General features: G+C 50.9%; 1 protein-coding gene across 1 annotated transcript in view; it reads left to right on the top strand.

The window, feature by feature from the left end:
• PARD6G (par-6 family cell polarity regulator gamma) overlaps positions 1–23,994 on the top strand; it is a 91,875-nt gene that overhangs the window by 23,435 nt on the left and 44,446 nt on the right. The window contains exon 2 of the mRNA XM_058691715.1: positions 2,476–2,698. Within this exon, the coding sequence (XP_058547698.1) occupies positions 2,476–2,698 (223 nt within the window). The remainder of the gene's footprint in view (positions 1–2,475; positions 2,699–23,994) is intronic.

Consider the following 23,994-nt stretch of genomic DNA (forward strand, 5'->3'; position numbering starts at 1 on the left):
CCATGTGGAGCCTGCTTAAGATTCTCTCTCAGTCTCCCTCTGCCCTCTCCTCTGCTCACTCACTCTTTCTCTCTCTCTAAAAAAAAGTTTAAAAAAAATTATAAAGATGTATTTTGAAGAAAACCACTAAAAGATTGGAGAAACAAATTAGATTAACCTTAGATTGACTGCCAAATGCAGGAGGGACTTGGCCCAGCATGGGCTGTTTCTCACTGCTCACCTAGGATGTGGCCTAATCCAGGGGGAGTGAGTCAGGAGAGGCAGCCGGTGTCCCTGAAATCAGAGTGAGTGCGTGGTGTCCGGTTTGGGGGAAGAATCAAGAACCGCACATGAAACTCAGAGGCATACGCTGATTTCATTGGACACCATTGAACTCTCCTTATGTGCTTAATGAAAAGAGGGTGCATACTGATAAGAACTAATTGCTCTGGAAGTTAGCTTGTATTAGATCTGAGATGGGAGAGATGACGGCTATTGTTGAAATAAATATTCGTGATGTGACGACATAACCGAATCTGAAAAAAGATCACATTAAACTAATGTAGGCTTGAACTCTTGTGTCTTCAAAAGTTTTGTGGCCCCAGGATGTGTGTGAGAGATTGTGTACTGCTCACCCTGGGCCAGCCAATGGTGCATGCTGGGATAAATATGGAGAAGAGGAGGAATGCTGACCTTTCAGCAATGCGGGAAGGATTTCTCGGTTTGCTGTGCTGTGTTCACAGGCCCCATCTCAAGGTGGGCACCTCTGACAGCGGCAGAGCGGCGGGGAAGAGCCTTGCCGCGTGGCCCTCTGTGCTGAGCCCGGAGCCCCTCCTCCCCTGACCCAGTACGTGGGAGGAGGCCTTAGGGGTTGTGCTTGCCCATCGAAGGTGGCTTTTCTTGAACCAGTATTTCGGAAAGTCCCACTGTCCTGCGTGCTGAAGTATTTTATTCCTGGGGCAATGCAGGATGGGTGAGAGGTTTGTTTTGTTTTTTAAAAAGGGAAATGGAACAGCAGACTCTGGTTCTCAGAGATCTGTGGCCACGGAGATTTGGAGACTGATTCCCTTAAAACCAGTGGTTTTATGGTGTGGTCCCCAGCCCAAGGGCATCAGCTTCTCCTGGGAACTTGTTAAAAATGCAAATTATGGGGCCCGCTCTCCAGATCAGCCCAGTCCAGACCTCTAGGGGCCTCCAGGTGATTCTGATGCCTGCCCACTTTGAGAACCACACAAACCCATATGGTTTGAGTTGATTTGCCCTTGACTAGTTGACATAATGTCTAGATGATGTAATGACTCGTATTGTGTAAACATTAGACATTTCATTTTTGTGTATTTTGGAACCACTATAATTAGTTTTCAGTTGTGTTGAAGAGCACTGAATCTGTGCTGCCTGATGAATAAAGGTCTGTATTGCCAAGCGAGGGACAACAGCATGTCCTAATCCAGAAACCCTTAGGCCAAACAGAGGTGGTGTCCTCGGATCCCAGGATGGTTCAGCCCATGGGAGGTGACCTAGGGTCCTTTCCTGGCAGAGAACTGTATGGGCACCTGAGCCAGGGCCAGGGACTGTCAGGAAAGTTGGGCCCTGGGTATCTCCCAGAGCAGGCGGAGTGAGTACCGTCTGTTGAGAGAGGAACCTGCTCTGTGTTTTGGGCGGGACCAGGGCCCACGTTCGTGTCTCCCTGAGATTTGTGAAGCCTTCTTTTTACCACAGTCCTTCCTTCTTTCACTTTTCCTTCCACTTTTGATCCTTTGGTCTTTTAAAAATACAAATCAGAGGCCCCTAGGTGGCTCAGTCCGTTAAGCATCTGACTCTTGATATTTGCTCAGGTCATGATCTCGCGTGGGGCTCTGCACTGACAGCACAGAGCCTGCCTGGGATTCCCTCTCTCTTGCGCTCTCTCTGTCTGCCCCCCTGTCGCTCCTACGTTTGCTTTCTCTCATTCCCTCTGTCTCTCAGTAAATACATAAAATGTTTTTAAAAATCAAATGCAAATCATATCAAATCAGTTCCTTGCTTAAAATTGAAATTGTTCCAGGATCACCCATTGCCCTCAGGAAAAATACAGAGTGTTCAGCTGGCCTTGCTTCCCTCCTGCCCATGAGTGTTTGCCCCTATCTCGGGGCTGTGCGGACACCGCAAGCTGAGCCTGGACAGCCACCCCAGGTGAAGGCCCTCACTAAGCACAGGCTCCTGTTTCAATCTCGTCCACCATACTCATAATACTTTTTGACCTTGCTTTTTCTTCAGTAGCCTCAGCTCCAGCACCTGTCCTGTCCAGGACACAGGTCAGCGTTGAGTGAACTGATCCCCCACACTCCTGTCTCCCCTTTCCTTGTATGTTTGCAGAAGCTCTATGAGGACAGGGACACAGTTCGCCGCTGTGTCCGGGCCTCACGGAGGCTCAGGACGTGCTTGGCATGACGTGAACAAGCCTTATTTCCCGTCCTTTCCCTGCTACTTATGTCCCCCCTGTCTCTTGCGTTGTAGTTTGGGGCTGAGTTCCGGAGATTTTCCTTAGACCGTCAAAAGCCAGGGAAGTTTGAAGACTTCTACAACCTGGTGGTTCACACGCACCACATCTCCAACACAGACGTGACCATTGGCTATGCAGATGTGCACGGCGACCTGCTGCCCATCAACAACGATGACAACTTCTGCAAGGCGGTCTCGAGTGCCAACCCCCTGCTCAGGGTCTTCATCCAGAAACGAGGTACCGGGGGCCACTGCACGCATTTCAAACATGCAGTTTTCGGTTTTGTCTGTTGCTACAGAGCCATGCGTTCTCTTTTCTAGCCTGTGGTAGAAAAGAAGGTAACGTGTGTTTGGTCAACACCAGTTTATTAGAAAGTCTTCAACATTTTAAATGCATTTTCAATCTTAAAGAGTGTTGACTTCTGATTTTTAAAGACTGAGGAAGAAATACTATTGATGCTTTCATATTTTAACTGGATGCGAGTTCGCTAACAAAACGGCATTAGCCAGTAACCCAGGAATGAAACTTGTGGTTGCTAGTGTGTGTTTTCCACTGTCTTTTTAGGATTGGAAACTTATGCTAGCTTTAAATTATAACTTTGGCTAACTTTTAGCTCTGAGGGTCTAGCTTTGCTGTAACAGTATCATTTTATGGGAAAACCGGCTGCTAACGTAGGTTAATGGTTGGGAGGGCGTGTGCCCCGCTGTTGAGTCAAAGCTGGGCCTCGTGCTGGTCTCATCTCTACACTTGGGAGAAACTTCCCATTTCCAAATAAAATACTGAAGGAAAGAGCCGCCTGCAGGGAGGCGTTTCCTGGCTGACTTGGTCGTGACTGGAACTTCTGTGCCCACAGCGAGCGCACAGACCGCCCGCAGGGGACACTTGCAGGGTGACCGCCGTGGCTCGCTGTGTTGGCTGCAGTGGCCTCAGTGGGGGCAGGAGAGCTGAGCAGAGACCGGGAGCAGCAGCCACAGTGTTCGGAACAGAAGGAGGCCGGGACGCTGGAGGCCGAGGCGTATAGCCGGGCGCCTGGTTCTGAGGGCAGGCGGTGCCTCAGTCCCTGCTGCGGCATCACGTTGTCCCGAGGGGAGAAGGCGCACGTGCGGAGAGCTCAGGGCGTGCTGGCCGCGGTTCCGCGAACATTCTCTCTTCTTGTTTGTGCTGCTGGAAGGGAACAGCGGGAGACCCGCTGACCTCACCTTCTGCCTGGTTCTCTGGCACGAGATCAGACAGCTCTGCGTCTTCAGTCCCTGCTGAGCCTGGCTGTCCCGCTGATGGCACCGTCCCTTCCGCGCAGTGGCTTTTGCTTCGTCCCCAGCTGCAGCGTTGCTCCGCTGCCTCCACGTGACCCCGGGCTCTGCCGCGTCCTCCTGCCGGCTGCTCTGGCCGCACCTGCGCCCGGCTGCCCCCCGCCTGGAGCCGCCCTCTGAGAGAGGCCCGCCCTCTCTCAGACCGCGCTACCCGGTCACTTCGTGTCCCCTCGGCCCGTTCTCTGTCCTGTCACTCTGCTTCTCTGTGCCTTACTTAGCGGCCGTTCTCAGGGCTCCTTGCTGGCCATCGGGGCCACGTCCCGCCGCTCCGCCCTGGCCATCCCGGGTCACAGTGCTTGCTCTCAGGGTGCGGGAGGGTGAGCAGTGGGTGCGGAGCACCGTGTAAACCGGAGATCTGCACGCGGGCTTTGTCATCCATCGGTCACAGAGGGAACGAGTGCTGTCTGTGCGGAGCTGAACTGGAGGTGCCACCGAGGGCGTGCCTTTCCCTCAAAGTGCTGCTGACACCTGGCACCCCGTGCTGTGGACCCTCTGAAGCTGAGGTGACACAGGAAGCTCCGAGGTCTGTGTGCTCACGAGTGTGTCCACTTCCCAGGGGCGACTCTGGCGGCTCTGCCTCTTTTCAGCTTGCTGGCTGAGGCCCTGTGTCCTGTCTTCATTGTTTACTTTCCCTCTGGCACTGCCCTGAGAGAAATAGCTCAAAGTTTAATTGGCTGGCTCAGGGTTTCTTCCCCCGCCCCGTAGTGTGTCACCTGCAACCCGTGCCTTTCTCTGTCACATGACAGAGACCTCTGTCAGGGACCCCAGTTCAGACCCTGCCTCTAGCACCTTCTCGCTGACTCTGACCAGCTGATCCCTAATGTTCTGGTCTATAAAATGGGAGAACAGCGCCTACCTCAGATAGTTGTCATACTTGGGGCACCCGGGTGGCTCCTTCGGTTAAACATTTGACTTCAGCTCGGATCGACATCTCACAGTTCATGGGTTCGAGCCCTGCGTCCGGCTCTGTGCTGACAGCTCGGAGCCTGGAGCCTGCTTCGGATTCTGTGTCTCCCTCTCTCTCTGCCCCTCCCCAACTCACACTCTGTCTGTCTGTCTGTCTGTCTCTCTCTCTTTCAAAAATAAATAAACATAAAAAATTTTTAAAAAACAAACAATAGTTGCCATACTTAAATAGGAAAGGGCTCCTGGGGTGCCTGGGTGGCTCAGTCAGCTAAGCATCCAACTCTATTTCAGCTCAGGTCATGATCTCACAGTTTGTGAGTTCGAGCCCCACGGTGGGCTCTGCGCTGACAGCTCAGAGCCTGCCTGGGACTCATTCTCTCTCCCTCTCTCTCTGTCCCTGCTGTGTGCAGGGACACAGTAAAAGTGTCCCTCTTACATAAGTAAAAGAAAAAAGGTACTCGTAATATTCACAAAGCTCAGCGCCTCGATTCCATCTCCAGGGAAACGGACTCTGCTCTTGCCATGCTCAGTGGACTCTTGCTGTAAATACTGTGTGCAGGTGGGAGAGGCGGGACAACTGTGTTGCTGTGGATGGTAGGAAGCAGGAGCCGTCCTGACACCCTCCATGTTCAGGACAGACTTGCTAACTGTGAGAAAGGCAGTGCCCATCTGCAGGCAGGCCATCGCTGAGGCTACCCTGGGAGGTGACACTCAGGTCCCACGTTCTTTTCCTACAGCAGGTGTTCCGAGATGTCGGTCACAGTAATACTGTTTTCATGATTTTACTGCAGCCACCCTCACTCAGTCACTTACCTAATAACTTTCTATACCGTGGTGTATATTTTAGGAGAAAACTGTACTCCTATCACAAGTGAAGAGCCATCAGCCGCCTAACAGATGTTGAAGTAAACCCACAGTTATGTTTAGGAAACATACTTTGTCTGCCACTCATTAATCTCTTACCCCAAAACACACATGCACATCACAGTGAAACTTCAGGCCAACCTCCCTTGTGAATACAGATGTGGAAACCCTTCGACAAAATACCAGGATGTGGGAATCCTATTCCCACACAGGAACTTATGCGTGACTGTTGACTGCCGCGGTGTCCATGATGGCCAAAAGGTGGAAACGCCCCAGTGTGCGCAGACCGGCGAGTGCACACAAGACGTGCGGTGGGACAGGGCTCAGTCGTAGACGGGACTGAGGGGACGCAGCTCGCGGGAACCCTGGAAGGAGGGGCAGGTGAGAGTAGCCAGGTGTGCGGGCCGCTGTCGGAGGGGTGCGTTCAGTCTGTGCTCTGAGGTGCAGAGTCTGTGTCTGCGGAGTCGCTAAAACTTATTTGTTGCCCCAAAGCAATGCTCAATGCTCGGCGGCCACTTGCAGACGCGCGGGGCAGTGGAGGGTCGGCCGCCAGTGCAGCGGGGTCCGCCTTCTCGCATCAGGTCTTCCGGCACACACGTTTCCTTGCCACAGTCTATTTACTGCCATGTTTCCCACTTTTTTGTGCTTATTCTTTTTTAATAATTGTGGCAAAATACATACAACGAAGCTTGCCACCGCTGTATACCCATCCGTCTCCATGATGCTTCTCATCCTGAAAAACCGAGTCATTCTGTCTTTTAAACCCTGTCTCCCCGTTCTGCCCTCCCTCCAGCCCCTGGTGCCCACCACCCTACTTTCTACCTGTGTGATTGTGACCCCTCTAGGAGCCTCCTGGAAGTGGATTCCTGCAGTGTTTGTGACTGGTTCGTTTCACTGAGCATTATGTCCTCAAGGTTCTTCTCAGGGGAGAGACTGCCAGCATTTCCTTCCTTTTCCAGGTTGAGTGATATTCCATTTGAATAGGCCACATTTTGTTCATCATTCACCCATCAGTGGACATCTGGGTTTCTTCCATGTTTTAGCTGCTGTGAACATGAGACAAATATCTCTTTGAGACCCTGTTTTCAATTCTTTTGGGTATAGACTCTGTAGTGTAAATATTGCTGCTTCACATGGTAGTTCTACTCTTAAGTGTTTGAGAAACCGTCATACTGTTTTCCACAGCAGCCGCACCATTTTGCATTCCCACCAACAGCGCACAGGGTCCCAGTTTTTCCACACCCTCACCAGCACCTGTTTTCTGGTTCTTTAAAAGTAGCCATCACAATGGGTGTGAGGTGGGATCTCCTACTCTTGATTTGCAAGTCCCTAATCCTTAGGGATGTTGGTGTTTGCAGTGCTTCATGGGCACTTGTACGTCTTCTTTGGAGAGACATCTGTTCAGGTCCTTTGCCCATTTTTGCACAAGGTTGCCTTTGGTTGTTGAGTTTCAGGGGCTCTTTTTGTTGTGGATGTTAATCCCTTGTCAGATATGGACTCGCAAATATTTTCTCTCGTTCTGTAGGTTGCCTTTATACTCTGCACATTGTCTTTTGATGTACAAAATTTCTAATTTGGAACAAAGTCAAATTTGTCTATTTTTTCTTTTGTGAACTGTGCCTTTTATTTTGTTTATTTTTTTTTTTAATTTTTTTTTCAACATTTTTTATTTATTTTTGGGACAGAGAGAGACAGAGCATGAACGGGGGAGGGCAGAGAGAGAGGGAGACACAGAATCGGAAACAGGCTCCAGGCTCCGAGCCATCAGCCCAGAGCCTGACGCGGGACTCGAACTCACGGACCGCGAGATCGTGACCTGGCTGAAGTCGGACGCTTAACCGACTGCGCCACCCAGGCGCCCGTGAACTGTGCCTTTTATAACTGGCCGTGTGCTGGCCTGCCCCGAGACCTTAGTTCTCGCACGGCCTCTAGTAACTGTCTCCTGTCCTGTCCTTGCGTCTGCCCTACTCCCAGGAACAAGCAGTTCTTGCAGAAAAGGTCGGTGGTCCCCACCTCCCACAGCGTTTGTCTGTCTGGGAACGTCTTGATCTCCCTCTCGCTTTGCAGCACAGTCTTGCCGGATATAGGAGTCACACGTGACGGGCCTGTCTTCGTACACTGTTTTGAATGTGTTGTGCACTTTCTCTGAAACCCAAAGTTCCTGGTGAAAAATCTGCAGATAAGCTTACTGAGGGCCCCTTGGGTGTGATGATTCCCCTCTCTCTTGGTGCTTTCAAGATTCTTGGTCTTTTGAAAGTTTGGTTACAACTTGTCTCAGAGTGGGTCTGTCTGAGTTCATCTTATTTGGAATTTGCTGAGCATCTTGGATTTTATATTCATGTCTTTCTTAAAGTTAGGAAGATTTATAACCATTGTTTCTTCAAATATTCTCTCTGCCCCTCTCTTTTCCTTTTGAGACTCCCACAGTGTGTGTGTCGGTCCTCTTGACGATGTCCTATGGGTCCCTCAGTCTCCGTTTTCTTCATTTACTTTCTTTTTTTTTTTTTTTTTTTTTAATTTTTTTTTTCAACATTTTTTATTTATTTTTGGGACAGAGAGAGACAGAGCATGAACGGGGGAGGGGCAGAGAGAGAGGGAGACACAGAATCGGAAACAGGCTCCAGGCTCCGAGCCATCAGCCCAGAGCCTGACGCGGGGCTCGAACTCACGGACCGGACCGCGAGATCGTGACCTGGCTGAAGTCGGACGCTTAACCGACTGCGCCACCCAGGCGCCCCTTCATTTACTTTCTATTCCACAGTGTTGATGATTTCCACCGTCGTGTCTTCAGGTTCACTGGTATTTCTCTGTTTGTTCAAATCTGTTTTGAATCCCTCTAGTCAATTTTTCATTTCAGTTATTGTACTTTTCAGCTCCAGAATTTCTTTGGGGTTTCTTTGATGGTTTTCTCCTTCTTTACTGATATTTCCATTTTGTTCATACTTTTTTTTCATGATTTTATCCACATCTTCTAGTTCTTTCAGCATCTTTAAGACAGTTGCTTTAAAGTCTCTCTAGTAGATCTGACATCGGGTCCTTTTTAGGGACAGATTCTGTTGAATTATCTTTTTCCTTTCAATGGGCCAAAGTCCCCTGTTTCTTTGTGTGCCTTGTGATTTGCTGAGCGCTGGACATTCGAATCTCATGATGCGGTTACTCTGGAAATCAGATTCTCCCCCTTCCCCAGGGTTTGCTGTTTTGTTGTCGTCGCTCTTTTCATGGTTGCAGGCTCTGTGCCGGGGGTCAGCCTGAGGTGTCCATTTAATGTCTTCCTCGGCCTTTTCTGAGCCTTTCCTTGGACATGTGCCGTCACTTCCTAATTTCCCCCAAATAGGCAGCTGTTTTTCAATGTCCTAGTCTTTAACGTGTGGCTCCCGAAAGGGGAAAAGTGGAAAACAAAAGGGGGATAAGAGGGCACTTATCCCCTTGAAGTCACTCGAGCTGGAGCCGGAGGGGTGACAGCAATGGCCGCCAGCCTCTGAGTCCGCACCTGTGTGGTCAGAGCATGGCCTCCTGGCGTTTGGGGGACGGGGTCCTTTTCGTCCACCTGGCTTCTGCGGGCTGCTCCAGAAACACGTGCCCGGCTGCCTGCCACGTGGCTGGGGCGCGGGACGGGCAGGTGCTGCTGTGCTGCGAGCTGGAGTGGACCAAAATCAACGACTTCTCCCGGACACGTGGCAGGCCTCGGGCAGAGTCCACAGTTCCAAAGCAGTCCCATCACACAGGTTCCGCCCCTGCTGTTGTCATCTGGAGGGGGGAGATTCCCGGGGCCCCTGCTCTGCCGTCTTCCCAGAATCCTCCTGTGCTTTTCTTGTGATTTCACTGTTGAAAATGACTCCATGCCTAGTGCAGGAGTGCTACTGAGTTTTCCTAAGTGCAAGAGGGATGTGATGTGCTGTACATAGAAAGTGCTCTTAGCTGTGAGTTCAACATTAAGAATCAATAATATATACTAAATACATGTCTTTTTTTAATGTTTATTTATTTTTGAGAGAGAGGGTGGGGCGGGGGGGACAGAGAGAGAGGGAGTCGGGATCTGAAGTGGGCCCTCTACTGACAGTCTCTGTGGGACTGAGTCACGAGCCATGAGATCATGACCTGAGCCAAAGTCAGATGCTTAACTGACTGAGCCCCTCAAGCACCCCACTAAATATATATCTTTAAATAGAAACACATATAGCAGAAGGTTTTATGTTGCTCAGTGGATGAAAACGTTGGTCAGAGGCTCACAGGAACCTAACCGTGTATTTTCCAAATAGCCGTGTTTCAGTATTCAATAATTCAATGTTCACGGAGACTTTATAGAATATAACTACAATGTATAATGAGAGTCAACTGTGTATGAGAAGTCCAAAGAGACAGAAACAGATTCGTGGTTGCTAGGGAGAGGGAGTATTGGGAGGTTAGGGTTTCTTAACTGGGCACTGAAATATTCTGTAATTCAATAGTGGTGTTGATTGCAGGCCTTTGTAAATATACTCATAACCATTGAATTATACTCCTTAAATGGGTGAACATTATGGTATGTAAGTTATTTTTCAATAAATTATATCTCAGTATCTCTCTTACAAAATTAAAAAGTATGAGATTCAAACCAGAGTCTCCTGAATCTGAGCCTTGACCTTGGGTGACATCATCTGGGCTCATCTTTAGGCTTTATTTCCAAAATTCAGCCATTTTCAATATGTGTAAAAACTTGGAGTTTTTAATTAATTTATTTAGCATCAAAACTCCAGGTAGTGCTCAGGAACCTGCAGCTGGCCTCTATTTGGGGTCCATTGGTAAACTTATGAGGTATGTAACTGGTCCTGCACAGCAGGGGTAGCAGGGCCTGCAACTTTGTTACAATAGAAATCATGGATATTCTCGGGGCGCCTGGGTGGCGCAGTCGGTTAAGCGTCCGACTTCAGCCAGGTCACGATCTCGCGGTCCGTGAGTTCGAGCCCCGCGTCAGGCTCTGGGCTGATGGCTCGGAGCCTGGAGCCTGTTTCGGATTCTGTGTCTCCCTCTCTCTCTGCCCCTCCCCCGTTCATGCTCTGTCTCTCTCTGTCCCAAAAAAATAAAAAAAAAAAAAAAAAAAAAATGTTGAAAAAAAAAAAAAAAAAAAAAAAAAAAAAAAAAAAAAAAAAAAGAAATCATGGATATTCTCATATTGTATGTTCATGTGCTTATTGTAGCCAGATATTTTGAATGCTATTTACTGTAAGCACTATTTTATTATTTTTTTTTTAAGTTTATTCACTCATTTTGAGAGAGAGAGGGAGGGAGTAGCAGAGAGAGAGAGAGAGAGAGAGAGAGAGAGAGAAAGAGAGAATCCCAAGCAGGCTCTGGGCTGTCACCACAGAGTCCAAGGCAGGGCTCGATCCCACAAACCTCGAGATCATGATCTGAGCCAAAACCAAGAGTTGGGCACTCAACTGACTGAGCTACCCAGGTGCCCTTGTAATCGTTATTTGAAAACACTGGTATGGATTGTTATTCATTGTGTTAGTAAGAAAGCACATACAGTGTTATATCACATATTGGCTGTAGTATTTTGATCACTGTCTTCAAAGTAACTGATTTCCTTTATAAATACACGTATTTTACTTGATGCCTTTAAGAACATTATTCTGAGCAGCCATTTCCCAGCACCATCTCGCTGAGGGCCCTTGGAGCGTGCAGGGTTAGGAAGCCAGTTATGGAGAGTCTGCATTTGAGAGCTCAGATGACAGGCCAGGAATGACTTGGATTTTGTCCTCCTGGGACCCAGCCGGGGACATCTTCCTTAGGATGTTAGATGGCATTTCTGCCCAGGGGGACGAAGGACCACGCCTTTGGCCTTCACACATACAGGCTTCTCTCCTTCCACATTTAGTAGACTTCTGTAGTCCTCTGTCCAGCGCCGGACCCCTGCTAAACACTGCGGGGTCTCCCCATGTATGCACAACAGACATCATCATGCCTTTCACTTGAATACTGTGCCCACTTAAGTAAGTTGCTGGAATCGAATTGTCCCAGGATTTGCGTACGTGGGCCACACACCCAGCCAGTGCTGGGGAGCCAATCTTCCCTGTCTCCTGCTCACTCCCCTGGTCATCCCCAAGGATGCAGGAACATTTCAGAAAGCTGGCCCAAACCAGAGAGAATGCAGGACAAGACCAGCAAAGATACTCAAAGTATCTCTTTCTATTTTTAGCAGAATAAACAGGAAATGCAAACACTAACTTTTCACCACATATCCTTCAATAAATCCCTCCAACACCAGCTTCCCAGCCCTCTTGTTATTTAAGAGATGGGCCTTTTTGCCTCCCAGGCCCCAGCCCAGAACTGGAGGTGGAATCCTGATTGAGTATCCGTGGCTCTTCTGTCCCCAGGGTGGGTGGCCTCAGGGTGTCACAGGGGGCTTGAGAAGACTTAATTATACCACAAGATTTTCAGCACAATTAGAATGCTCTGAAGTGTTTACTTGTAAAAGAAACATAAATACTGTGTGCTTCCCCGTATCTTTTCGCTGTTCTTGGTGTCGTGGTGTCCTTCTCAGTGCCTCGAATGAACAAGAGACATATGTCTGATTTATCACAAGTTGCATGATTGGGGAGGGGGAGGGAGGGAGTTACCAGAAAAAGTAATTACGGGATGTTCTTCAAAGTAAAACATATAGAATCGCTGGCAATTTGGTTACATGCACTGGAAGAATCTTAAAGTGTCAGGCTGTGTAAATCCTGCTTATAATTGCTTTTCTCAGATACTTCATTAAGTCCCAGAAGTTGTGTTCGGTTTTTAGGTTGGGGGTTCACTGCTTAGCAGGAAGCACTCAGGGTCTCTGACGTTTTAGGGTCCTACAATTCTCTTTCCTGGGACACTGCCCCGGGTTGGAGGCTGTGTGTGTTGAGGGCAGGGAAAAGCCTAGTTGTGCTGAAGTAACCTTGTCTGTGTCCCTGTGCTTGTAGGAACAGATGTAACACCCTCTGCTGTGGGAGCTTTTTCATGAGACATATTTGCTTCTTTAACTGCCACTGATTCCTGGAAGTTTGCATATTTGGAGAATTTCCTTTTTTTTTTTTTTTTTTTAATTGAAAGAAAAGGCAAACACTCTCCCGTGGCTCCACCGTGGGAACATTCAGAAAACAAAATGCCTGAAGCCCGCATTCACCCCTGGAGTGGGAGTGGAAGGGGGGAGAGAATGTGCTGATGTAGCTCATTAAAAAGAAAACAAAGCCAGAGCCACCCACCATCCAGAAGAATCCAGGGGCTGGTCCTGGGCAAACTAGCCATCTGTGCAGGCAGTCAGAAACCACGAGGTCATCGGCATCTCCTGGACACAGCTTGGTGCACCTGTGCCCCGGGGCTGCCCCTGCCCCCCAGCTGAGCCTGTGGGAGGGCGGGAAAGTGCCCCAGCCCAGTGAGCACCTTGTACATGGTGGTGACATGGAGGTGGGTTTGACTCTTTTCTTGTTTGTTTCCTGGTCACATGTTTTTTTACATATTCAAGCCCAGGGTGTGTTTATAATTTGGACTCGTGCTGTTTAAAGTCCTAATATATCATAAATATATCCTGTCATTAAACTCTTTGCAAGACTTTTTGTTTTTATTTATTTTTTTAACTTATTTTTTCCCTTTTCTTTTTATTTACTTTGAGAGAGACAGGGAAAGGGAGAATCCCGAGCAGGCTCTGTGCTGACTGTGCAGAGCCCGATGTGGGGTTCAATCTCACGAAACCGTGAGATCATGACCTGAACCATAATCAAGAGTCGGACTGAGCCGCCCGGGCACCCGTGTAAGACTGTTTTTAAAAGTCTTTTCTGCTTATAACATATTTGTAAAAGAAAATTCAAACAATGTGGAAATAAACAACTCCACCACCCCCAAGGTAACCACCGTTAGCATTTTGGTGACCCCTCCCAGATCACGTGGTATAGGTAAATAAGCTGGACATAGTTTTACATAAATAGGATCATAATAAACATACACTTTTAAATTAGTTTTAACTCACAGACATTGTTTTAAGCTAGTATTGTATTTTTTTACTTTTTGTAGATGTATGTAGACACAAACTATCTTTTAATGGAGATATATAAATGTATATATAAATGTTATATCAATGTAACAAAATGTAACCAACCACTTATTTTATATTTAAAACTTTTCCAAATTTTCATTCTTACAAACTGTGTTATGCATTTTTACCTATGTGTCCATCTGTCTCTTCTGGGTAAATTAGCCGAAATGTCTTGCTAGGTTAAAAAGCATATGTATTTTGAGCTAAGACACTGCCAGTGGAATTCTTTTTAGGAGGGCATTAGAATGACATTTGAATGGAATCTTCTTAAACACATCTTTGAAGACTGTCCTTGTGTGGCAGGAAGACTCATGAGCCTTGAATTTGCCCTCCTGAATGCTGCAGTGAAGGCCGGTGAGGGTCTCCCCAGAAGTGGGCTGTGGGCTGCTCTCCTGTTAGGACAGCAGCCAGCTTTGGACCCTGCAAGTCTGGGACCTCAGCTGCCGCCTTATGGGCGTCTTATCCTGCTCTAAACAGCTGATATCTTACGTCCTGTGTGTAGGGAGCTCCTCTCAGCCTGGCCTTGCTGGGTGCAAGCTGCAGACCCCAGGGCTAAAGTTTAGAGTAGAGGCCGTGGTTTTTGCATGGGGACATGGTTCCTGCCGAAGCTTCCACAGAGGCCACAGAGTACTGTTTGTCTGGAGGTGACCGTCTCACTGTTTCTTTTCTGTCAGGGCAGAGTTGCTGGTCATATGATGAGTAACATGTTTATTTAAGCCAGTTCTCAAAGAGGACAAGGTCAAGGATTCCAGTTTGATGGGAAATAAGGCCAAGCATGGAGGCACAGCATGGGGCTGTCTTTCAACATTGAAGCCGACGGTCCTGAGCCAAGTGATTGGTTGTCAGGCTGCCTGCGTTAGCAGGATTTCTCTTTGAAACAAATCTTTTTAAACAAAAAGCAGCATACTCCTCAGATAATGTAACAGGGCTGTGTTTCTGTTTCCAGGGTGGGTTAGGTTGTGTACCTTCGCCTATTTTTAGAAGAAAGGGATTCGTCGGCCCTTTGGACGGCCTGCCTGGTAAGCCCCACACCCTACAGCCTGAGCCTCCTGCGAGTGCCTGACTGTTTAGAAGCTGCTCAGAGCTGGGCGATCAGGTACTTCCCGTGGGAGGTGGAGCCCTGGTGCCCACCTGACCACACAGGCCTGCAGACTGGTCATTCCTTCCTGGATTCTCTGAACCCCACGCCTTCCTCAAGCACTGCGGCGAGCAAACTGGACACCGTTCCTGCCATTTGAGTCCGGTGTCTCCTGGGGGCGTGTGGGGGTACGTAGCAGAGCCCCAGAGACGGGCCTGGCCCCGCAGGGCCATGCAGATGGAGTTGGCTGATGGAGAGCCATGGGCAGGGTTAGCAGGGTCTCTGTGGGACCTGACGGAAGTGTCGCTGCAGGGGTCGGTTCGTGGGAAGCCCGCCGCGCTGCCTTCCCTGAAGCCTGGCTGGAACCACGCACTCCTGCGTGTCCTGGACCACGTGCTCTGGGAGGCAGGGCCCCACCTGTTCATCTTTGGAAGCGTCTCCCACAGTCAGGACCCAGGTTCAGTCAGGACCTGGTTGTCTGGAGTGGATGCTACTGTTTTGTTCAACATTGCCAAAGGCAGGCAGAATGAGAAATGCCAGCCCCCTTTGGGGTTGAGCTTTCTGGCCCTTGTTGGGGATGGGCAGACACAGGTGTCAGCATGGGGATTTTAGAGGGATGATCTAGCTTCTAGTACCTTCTGAAAGTCAGGTCCTTGCCAGTCCCTTTTGACCCTATTGATGGTACCTGGGGAAGTCAGCCAGCCCTAACTTGGCACCATAAATTATGGAGCCCTCCCCTGAGGATTCGCTCATAATGGCTACAGAATTACCAGCTCTTTGCTAGTTTCCTCGTTCAGCTAAGACGATGTCTCAATAGGCCTCATCCCAGTTTGTGGTTGTGCTTCTGCTCCTCCATTTAGCACCCCGTTACTGAGCACCCACAGGTTGGACAGTTACAGGCTCACCTCACATACGGGCTCCTGCCCTCGAGGGACCGGGGAAAACAGTGACCACCCAGGTGAGCGTGCTGTGGGAGCCAGAACAGAAGGTCCCGGAGGTTTTTCATGAGGAGATGGCACCAGGCTAAGCACAATGGGCAGACTGAAAAGCGTGTGTGAGTTCATGGGAGAAGCAACAGGTTGTGGGGCTCAGTCTCGAAGCACCAGGCTGAAGTGAGCATGGGAAGAGATGGTAGGAGAGGACCGGGGCCCAGCGAGCACCAAGACGGTCTGGTGATTGTTCCCTTGCCTGCCAACAGTGGGCGTGCACCGATGAGCTGGGACTAGAGTAGGAAGCCCCTGGCAGAGGACGCCGTCGGCTGAGAGACCCCACAGGACCGGCAGACAGGAGAAGACACGTGGGGAAAACGCCTAGAGTGATGTACAAGCTCTGTGACCAGTTGCACGTCTCGTGGGAATCTGTTCTCAGATGACCTCAAGTTGAGATGGGTCTTAGCATGTGGCTGATTAAAACATCTGCCGTAGGTAAGGGGTAGTTGATAGGTATTAATCTTAAATTGTGCTCTCTTAAGCATCTTGGGTTCAAACCATCTTTGCTGGAAAAGGGCACCAGGATCTGAACACATTGAAATTCTTCCTCTTAGCCACAGGCTAGCCCACTGAGTCTACACCTAAGTTGTGGTTTTAGTGTAACAAAGCTGGGGGTGCTATTTATGCCCATGTTGAACCCATTGAATGTCATTCCATCTGGAGGAAAATCTTTTTAGGAAGGAGTGAAGTTACTTAAGAGAGCCTACAGTTACCTTCGACCCTGGAGGGCCCCAAGAGGCAAGGACGCCCCTGGGACAGGCTCTACCCACTCTGTGTAGCCATGTCTGTTTAAAAGGTTTTCTTGTTCCAGAGGGCAGGTGTGGGAGGCCAGGAGCCGGTTGAAGTCCAGGTGGACTCTCAAAAGCCCACGCTCCAGCTGAATCTGGCCTCAGCAGAATTCACAGGGAACAGAAGGGAGTCATCCCACATGGGCAGCTGGACAGGAAAGGGGATGGTCTGTTTTAGAAAAATGGTTTCCAAAGCCCTGTGTGAAATTACTGTGGTGCCCCTCCGTCCCAGGCCCTTGGACTCACAGCTCTGGAGATGTTTGCCTATTCATTTGTTCCTTTTTCACTTTTCTTTCTCCATCACTTCCCAAACTTCCAGCACCGTTATGCCAGCCTCACCCCCTTCTCTGTGTCTGTGTGACTCCACTGGGTGGCCGTGCTGGAGAGAACACAGATGATTTACCTGCACTAGCTTGGAGTCCAGAGATATAAAAATTTCCACTGTGAACTTTTCTCTCCCAGAAGCGTAAGCAAGATTTGGATTTCCTCCTGCACAGTGGTCTGTCTTCCTGTTTTTGCCGGTATCTCTATTTTCCACCCTGTCCTGTGGGAAAATGATTCAGCACGGAGGCCACCGGCCACAGCACATCCCCTGGCACCCCAGGTCTTCTCCCGAGCCGTTTCGTAGCAGCCAACACATGCAGACAGAACTGGGACGAGGCTGACAGCTGGCCTGGGGAACGCAGGCAGGATGCGGCCCCTGGCCTGCCAGCCCCACCCCTGCCCACCACTAGGCTGGGAGACTGTGCAGGGGAGCGTCACTACAGTGTGTATTAACCACTGATAGTGGAAAAACCTCCGTAACATAAAACTTACCATTTTAACAATTTTAAGTGTACAGTTCGGTAGGGTCAAGTGCATTCCCACTGGTGCACGGTCACCAGCCATCTCCTGAACTTTCACATCCTCTACACTGAAATTGTACCCATTAAAGCCTGCCGTGTTGGGTGAGTTCAGGTCAAGCTCTGGTCGGATACTTTCCCAGAACATATCTATGTATATCTGATATACGTCTGTCATCTTGTTAGAAATTTCAAATCAGAGGGTAAGGAATTATACTTTTTCCAAAAGCACATTGTCACTTGCTGATGGGAGTCACCACATCCCTGCAGAGAACCAGGCCTTCCCTGGGGGCTGTGTCTGTGGCCCAACCCTTCTCCCTCTGGCTGCTGGTGACCGCACTGGGACCCGGGGCTGGCAGGGACGGCCGTGCATGTCGTAAGTCTCAAGTTAAATTACCCCAGGAGGAAGCGCCTTCCAGACACTCTGGACATAGCAGGGCATGAGCCATGACTCAGAAGAGTCGGTCACCCCATCCCTGTCTTCCGCTTGCTGGGGACCCTCTGACCTGTGGGGAGTCCAGGTTGGGAAGTCATCCCGCGATGGCAGCCTCTGTGCTGCCTTTATGTGCTGGGACAGGAGACCGCCGATGGCCTGGGGCTTCTCTGTCAGTCCAGCAACAAAGAGCTGCGGATGTGCTTTCTCCTGGACATCTCTCATTCCGTGTCCCAGACACTGGGGGGGGGGGGGGGGGGGGGCGGGGGGGCATCGTGACAGCCCAGCTACACAGCTCCCTCCCTCCCTGTGGCTGATAAGCCTGGAGGCTCCACTGACAGACCTAAGAGCAGGAAGATGGTGAGGTTTGGGGCAGAGCTGCTGCTTTTCCAGACCCAAGTGCTGCTGCTCTAACCATCCTGCCTCCGCCCTGCCTTCCCCGGCGTCACCAGACCGCCTGTGGCACCCCCTCCCTGGGTGTCGCCGGACCGCGTGCGGCACCCCCTACCTGGGTGTCGCTGGACCGCGTGCGGGGCCCCTGGTGTCGCCGGACTGCGTGCGGCACCCCCTCCCTGGGTGTCGCTGGACCACGTGCGGGGCCCCTGGTGTCACTGGACCGCGTGCGGCACCCCCTCCCTGGGTGTCGCTGGACTGTGTGCAGGGCCCCCAGGTGTCGCCAGGCTGTGTGTGGGGCCCCCTCCCCGGGTGTCGCTGGACCTCGTGTGGGGCCCCCGGTGTCGCCGGAACGCATGCAGGCCCCCAGGTGTTGCCAGACTGAGTGCAGCACCCCACCCCCCCCAGCGTCGCTGGACCGCATGCAGGGCCCCCGGCACAGCCTACCCTTCAGTGCATCCCAACAGCCGGCCCTCAGAGCAGTCTCCCCTCAGCCTTGGCCTGCCCTGGGCTGCAGTTGGGGTGGACATTTGGTTGAGGCCTCTCGGCGGGGGGGGCATCCCTGCCCATCCCCATGTGACTTCAGTGGAGAGGTCGGCCTCAGTGACCCCAAGAGAATAATTATCGATGCCGCTTATCTGCAGGAGCACGTGCCCTGCCACAGGGCACTTTGTGTGTCGGGGTCTCCTGTAGAGTGCCCTCTCACCTTTGACCTGAGCACCACCCAGGGTTTTCCAGCTTCCCTCGGTGGTTGCACAGAGGTTCTTTGTGTGGTTAACACGGAGAATATAAAGCACACATTTTCGATGTTCAGGATCGCCAGTGGGCGGAGTCAGAAGATTCGGGGTCTGGGAGACAAGTTGTCGCGTGAAGAGGGGAACCCCCACGTGGGGAAAGTGTAACCTGGACTGTGTCTCTAAGGAACGAGTCTTCGGGCCCCCCCCCCCATTGCCCAGTGCGCAGGCACGAAGGGTAGCAAACGCTAACAGAGCCTCCTGCTCCGTCGGGATCACAGGAACTTGAGGTTGCTGTAACGCTAAGGGGTGTGTAGTCCGGCCCCATGACCTACAGGTGAGGACACAGGCCCTGCACGTGGTGCTGCCGATTCCACAGGAGGCGTTGCTGGGGTTCCTGCTGACTGCCAGGTGCCTCTGAAGTTAAATCTGCCCTAAACCCTCACTGCTTTTCAGTCTTCATGCCCGGTGCTGAGACCCAGCTAGTGCTCCCGTGCCCCCCTGCTGCCAGGGTTGTTCTCCAGATGCTTTGCCTGGCCTGGCCAGTGACTGCTGAGAATTCCTAGGACGGGTGTGGGTGGGGCGGAGGGGGGTGACAGGCTGCACACATGGTGTGTGTTTCACAGGCGTTTCTGAGTCTGTGTTACAGACAGGCACTCGTGAGCCCTATTTTCTGCACGCAGGCAGTGATTTTCTTGTGTGGGCTGCAGGGGCCAGTGAGGGTCCAGGGGCTGTGCGGTTGTCACGGACGAATCGGGGCACCCTCGCCCACAGACCCCACAGCACCCTTCCCCCTGCCCACCACTCCCCCAGCCCATAACGTGGGGCTGGGCTGTCTCTTTCACAAAGGAGAACCTGAGCCCCAGAGAGCTGCCAGGGTCCAACCTGTGCCTGGATCTGCCTGTCCAAAGCCTGTGCTCTGGTGTCTCCGCCCACGGCTGTAGTTGCGAAGAAGGCATGCCCTGGGCACACGTACTGCCTGGCACATGGGTTAGAGTCTCCGTTTGCCTGAGGGGGAACGTCAGGAAATGGCCTAGGATGGCAAATTCCTTGGACGACAGCATCTGGAGGGTGAGCCAGCGTGCATTGTGGCTCTCTGTCTGCCCACCAGGCGTGACCCCAGCCAGGACTTTCCTGGCCCAGATGGTTGTTGCCGCACTGGGCAGCTTCTTAGAAATGCCAGGAAGATGACGCGTTCCAGGGGCCTCAAGACATATTAAGTGGACAACACAGAGTTCAAAACTGTGTGTGCTACATTGCCCTCCGTAATGGAAGGCGACGGTAAGAATCTCTGTTCATATTTGCTTACATTTGCATAAAGAGACTGCAGATGAATAAGCTAAGTAAACTGGCAAAAAATCACAACGTTGGGTGGGGGTGGAGAGTGGCTCTGGGTTTGGGGGTTCTGTTTGGGTGATGAAATGTTCCGGAATCAGTTACGTGGCTCTGTGAAGCACCAGAAACTTGATTTGCACACATTCAGCAGTGAACCCTGGTAGATAAATCACATACCGTGTGATGTCTCGGTCCAGCTGCTTAAAACATCTTCCTGAAGCAGCACCGCGTTTGGCTCGGAGCCTCCATCCACTAGCTGAATTCTTGGCGTTTCGCCCCTTCGCTCCAGAAGGAGATGGAGTGGGGAGGGGCTCCCCTGAACCCTCGTGGCCCCAGGAAGGACTGGGGGCAGGGGCTGCACCCCGAGCATGGTGAGGAGGCACCTCGCGTGTGCTGCCACAGCTCTCGCTGGTGTCCGTGCTCAGGAGATGTTAGTGCAGGAACCCAAGACGGCAGAAGTTGGCGGTCTCCTTGGTGGGCTCAGAGGAACAGAGCCGTTGGCCCAGTGGCCCTCCCCTTAGGACGGGCTGCTCCTGCGGGACTGGGCCTAGGTGGAGTCAGGAACGGCCTCTCTGGGGCTTCTGCCATCCCCTCGGAGAGGAAGGAGGGTGGTCAGTCCAGCGCGCCGGCCAGGCCTGGGCTGTTAACGCCGGCATGAGAACCACTGAAGGAGGTCTGCTCTAAGTACAGGCTTTCCTGCCAGCGGTTATTTTCGGCCGTTTCGATTACAGCTGTCCTCTCCGGTAACTGCCGTGATGTCCCATAAACACAGGCTGAAGCACAACGTGGCTGCAGGGCCAGGGCTGGGCGGGCAGACACGTGGATGGTCCTGTTCCTCCTGGAGGTGACAGCGACCCTGTGAGGCTTCAAGTAGAGACTCAGAGATCGAGCCGGTGAGTGGCAGCCATGGCCTGTGACTCGGTGGATGCTGTCACCGATGCACCCTCTGTGGGCACCTAAAACTGCTCTGTGAGCTGGGGACGCGCAGCTGCAGCCGATCACCCAGCCCAGGCTCTCCGGGCCCCACCAGGCTCGACCGTAGGTTAGGCAAGCTGGCTTTCCCGAAATACCCACTGTCCATTGTGCCCTGGCAACTGCAGCACAGAGCAACTGGCATGGATGCCGTCCTGCTTCTGAGACAGGCTCCCGAGAAGCTACAGGAAGTCAGTCGACGATTTTGTTGGGAATTGGGAGGGGTTCTCGTTTCTGCTTTTCCATCTCCTTTCTCCTGCGCCACGAACAAGGCTTCAGTGTCCGGTGTGGAAGACAGAGGGCGCTTCTCCTTGGGAAGGAGAGGGGAGGGGACAGGACCCGAGTCACTTTGGCCACCAGCAAGGTTGGGTGGGCCTGCTGAGGCGAGACCTGCTCCTGGTTGTTAGTCACCCCTGGGGATGCCAAGTGCAGACCGCGGGCCAGCAAGACAGGCCAGTGTTCTTTGTCCCTGGTTGGAACGGAGGGTGCACAGACCATCACTTCTGGGTCTCAGAAGGTGGCCCCAGAGGCCTGGGGGACACCAGCTCCATGTCCTGGTGCCCCCTCACTGTGCCGGTAATAGCTGGGCCCCTGGAGCCATGGGAGCACTCGTGCCCACTTCCCAGTGGTTCCTCAGTCCAGTTCGGGGACACGGGACGAAGCGGCGTCTGACTGCTCTACAGCAAAGACTTGGGAGGAGCAGGAACCCTCTAGAGTGCAAAGGGTTGACTGAGTCCACTTCTGGCTTGTGAAGTCTATTGTCTGAGATCAGCTCTGTGTTTCTGTTAGTCTCGCTCCCTTGGAACCACCCCTGTCCTCCACTTCCTGGGTTAGCCTTTGCCCTTCAAGGGAACCACAAGGAGAGTGAGCCCCAGCTTCTCAGCTCACCGGCCACGCCACCCTGGGCAGTCCCCTTCATCTCTCTTGTAACCCAGCGTCCTTCCTGTCAGACTCAGAAATGTTCCTGGCATATCAGCTCCAGCTGCTGCCACCCTCCTTCCCCTTCCTGTGGCCCCTGGAGCAGGTGCGCGGAGCTCTGGGTGCAGGAGGTGGGGCACAGGTGCCCCAGGACCTCCCTGAGAATGAGCTGCACCCCTCATCAAAGCTGGTCTTTGGGCCCCCAGTGTGCATGGTCCTCACACTGCCCATCACATGTGTTCTGTCTGCAGGACAACGTTCCTTCCACTCCGGAGCGAAACTTAAGAACCAGGCTTCACTGTTCTTAAGTTTCGCTCCGGAATGGAAGGAACGTTGTCCTGCAGACAGAACGGTTCCATATTGAGCTCTCAGTGGGAGACACCTGCTGTGCAGAGCTGTGGGGACTGCCCTACGTCCATGGGGGATACCATGAGAACTCTTTTTTTATTATTATTTAAATTCAAGTTAGCTAACATACAGTGCAATATTGGTTTCAGGAGTAGAATTTAGTGATTAATCACTTGGATACAGCACCCAGTGCTCATCACAAGTACCCTCCTTAATACCCGTCACCTATCTAGCCCATCCCCCACCCACCTCCCTCCATCAGCCCTCAGTTTGTTCTCTATCATTAGCAGTCTCTTGTAATTTGTTTCTCTCTCCTCTTGTTTCCTCCCTTCCCATATGTTCATCTCTTTTCTTTCTTAAATTCCACACATGAGTGAAATCATATGGTATTGGTCTTTCTCTGATTGACTTATTTCACATAGTATAATACATTCTAACTCCATCCATGCCATTGCAAATAGCAAGATTTCATTCTTTTTTATGGCTGAGTAGTATTCCAGTGTGTGTGTGTGTCTGTGTGTGTGTGTACACACCACATCTTCATTATCCGTTCATCAGTCAATGGACATTTGGGCTCTCCCCGTAGTTTGGCTATTGTTGATAATGCTGCTATACACATTGGGGTGCATATATCCCTTTAAGTCTGTATTTTTGTATCCTTTGGGTAAATACCTATAGTGCAATTGCAGGATCATAGGGTAGTCCTATTTTTAGTTTCTTGAGGAACCTCCATGCTGTTCTCCAGAGGGGCTGCCCCAGTTTGCATTCCTACCAACAGTGAGGAAGTTTCCCCTTTCTCCTCATCCCCACCAACATCTGTTGTTCCTTGTGTCGTTAATTTTAGCCATTCTGACAGGTGTGAGGTGGTATCTCAATGTGGTTTTGATTTGTATTTCCCAGATGATGAGTGATGTTGAGCATCTTTTCATGTGTCTGTTAGCCATCTGGATGTCTTCTTTGGGAAAAAAAGTCTATTTGTGTCTTCTGCCCATTTCTTAAATGGGTTACTTGCTCTTTGGGTGTTGAGTATAATAAGTTTTTATAGGTTTTGGATACTAACCCTTTGTCAGATATGTCATTTGCAAATATCTTCTCCCATTCTTAGGCTGCCTTTTAGTTGCGTTAATGTCTCCTTCATGGAGATAAAAGGCTCCTGTGCAGAAGTTTTTTATCTTGGTGAGGTCCCAATAGTTCATTTTTGCTTTGGTTTCTCCTGCCTCTGTCGATGTGTGTAGTAAGAAGTTGCTCAGGCTGAGGTCAAACAGGTTTTTGCCTGTGTTCTCCTCTAGGATTTTGATGGTTTCCTGTCCCATTTTTAAGACAAAATTCATCCATTTTGAATTTATTTTTGTGTATGGTGTAAGAAAGTGGTCCGGTGTCATTCTTCTGCACGTCACTATCCAGTCTTCCCAACACCATTTATTGAAGAGACTTTTTTCCATTGAATATTCTTTCTTGCTTTGTCAAAAATTAGTTGACCATCCAGTTTTGGGTCCATTTCTGGGTTTTCTATTCTGTTCCATTGATCTATGTGTCTGTTTTTTGTGCAGGTACCATACTGTCTTGATAACTACAGCTTGTA

The sequence above is a fragment of the Neofelis nebulosa genome, chromosome 11, assembly GCF_028018385.1.
Source record: "Neofelis nebulosa isolate mNeoNeb1 chromosome 11, mNeoNeb1.pri, whole genome shotgun sequence".
Classification (NCBI taxonomy): domain Eukaryota; kingdom Metazoa; phylum Chordata; class Mammalia; order Carnivora; family Felidae; genus Neofelis; species Neofelis nebulosa.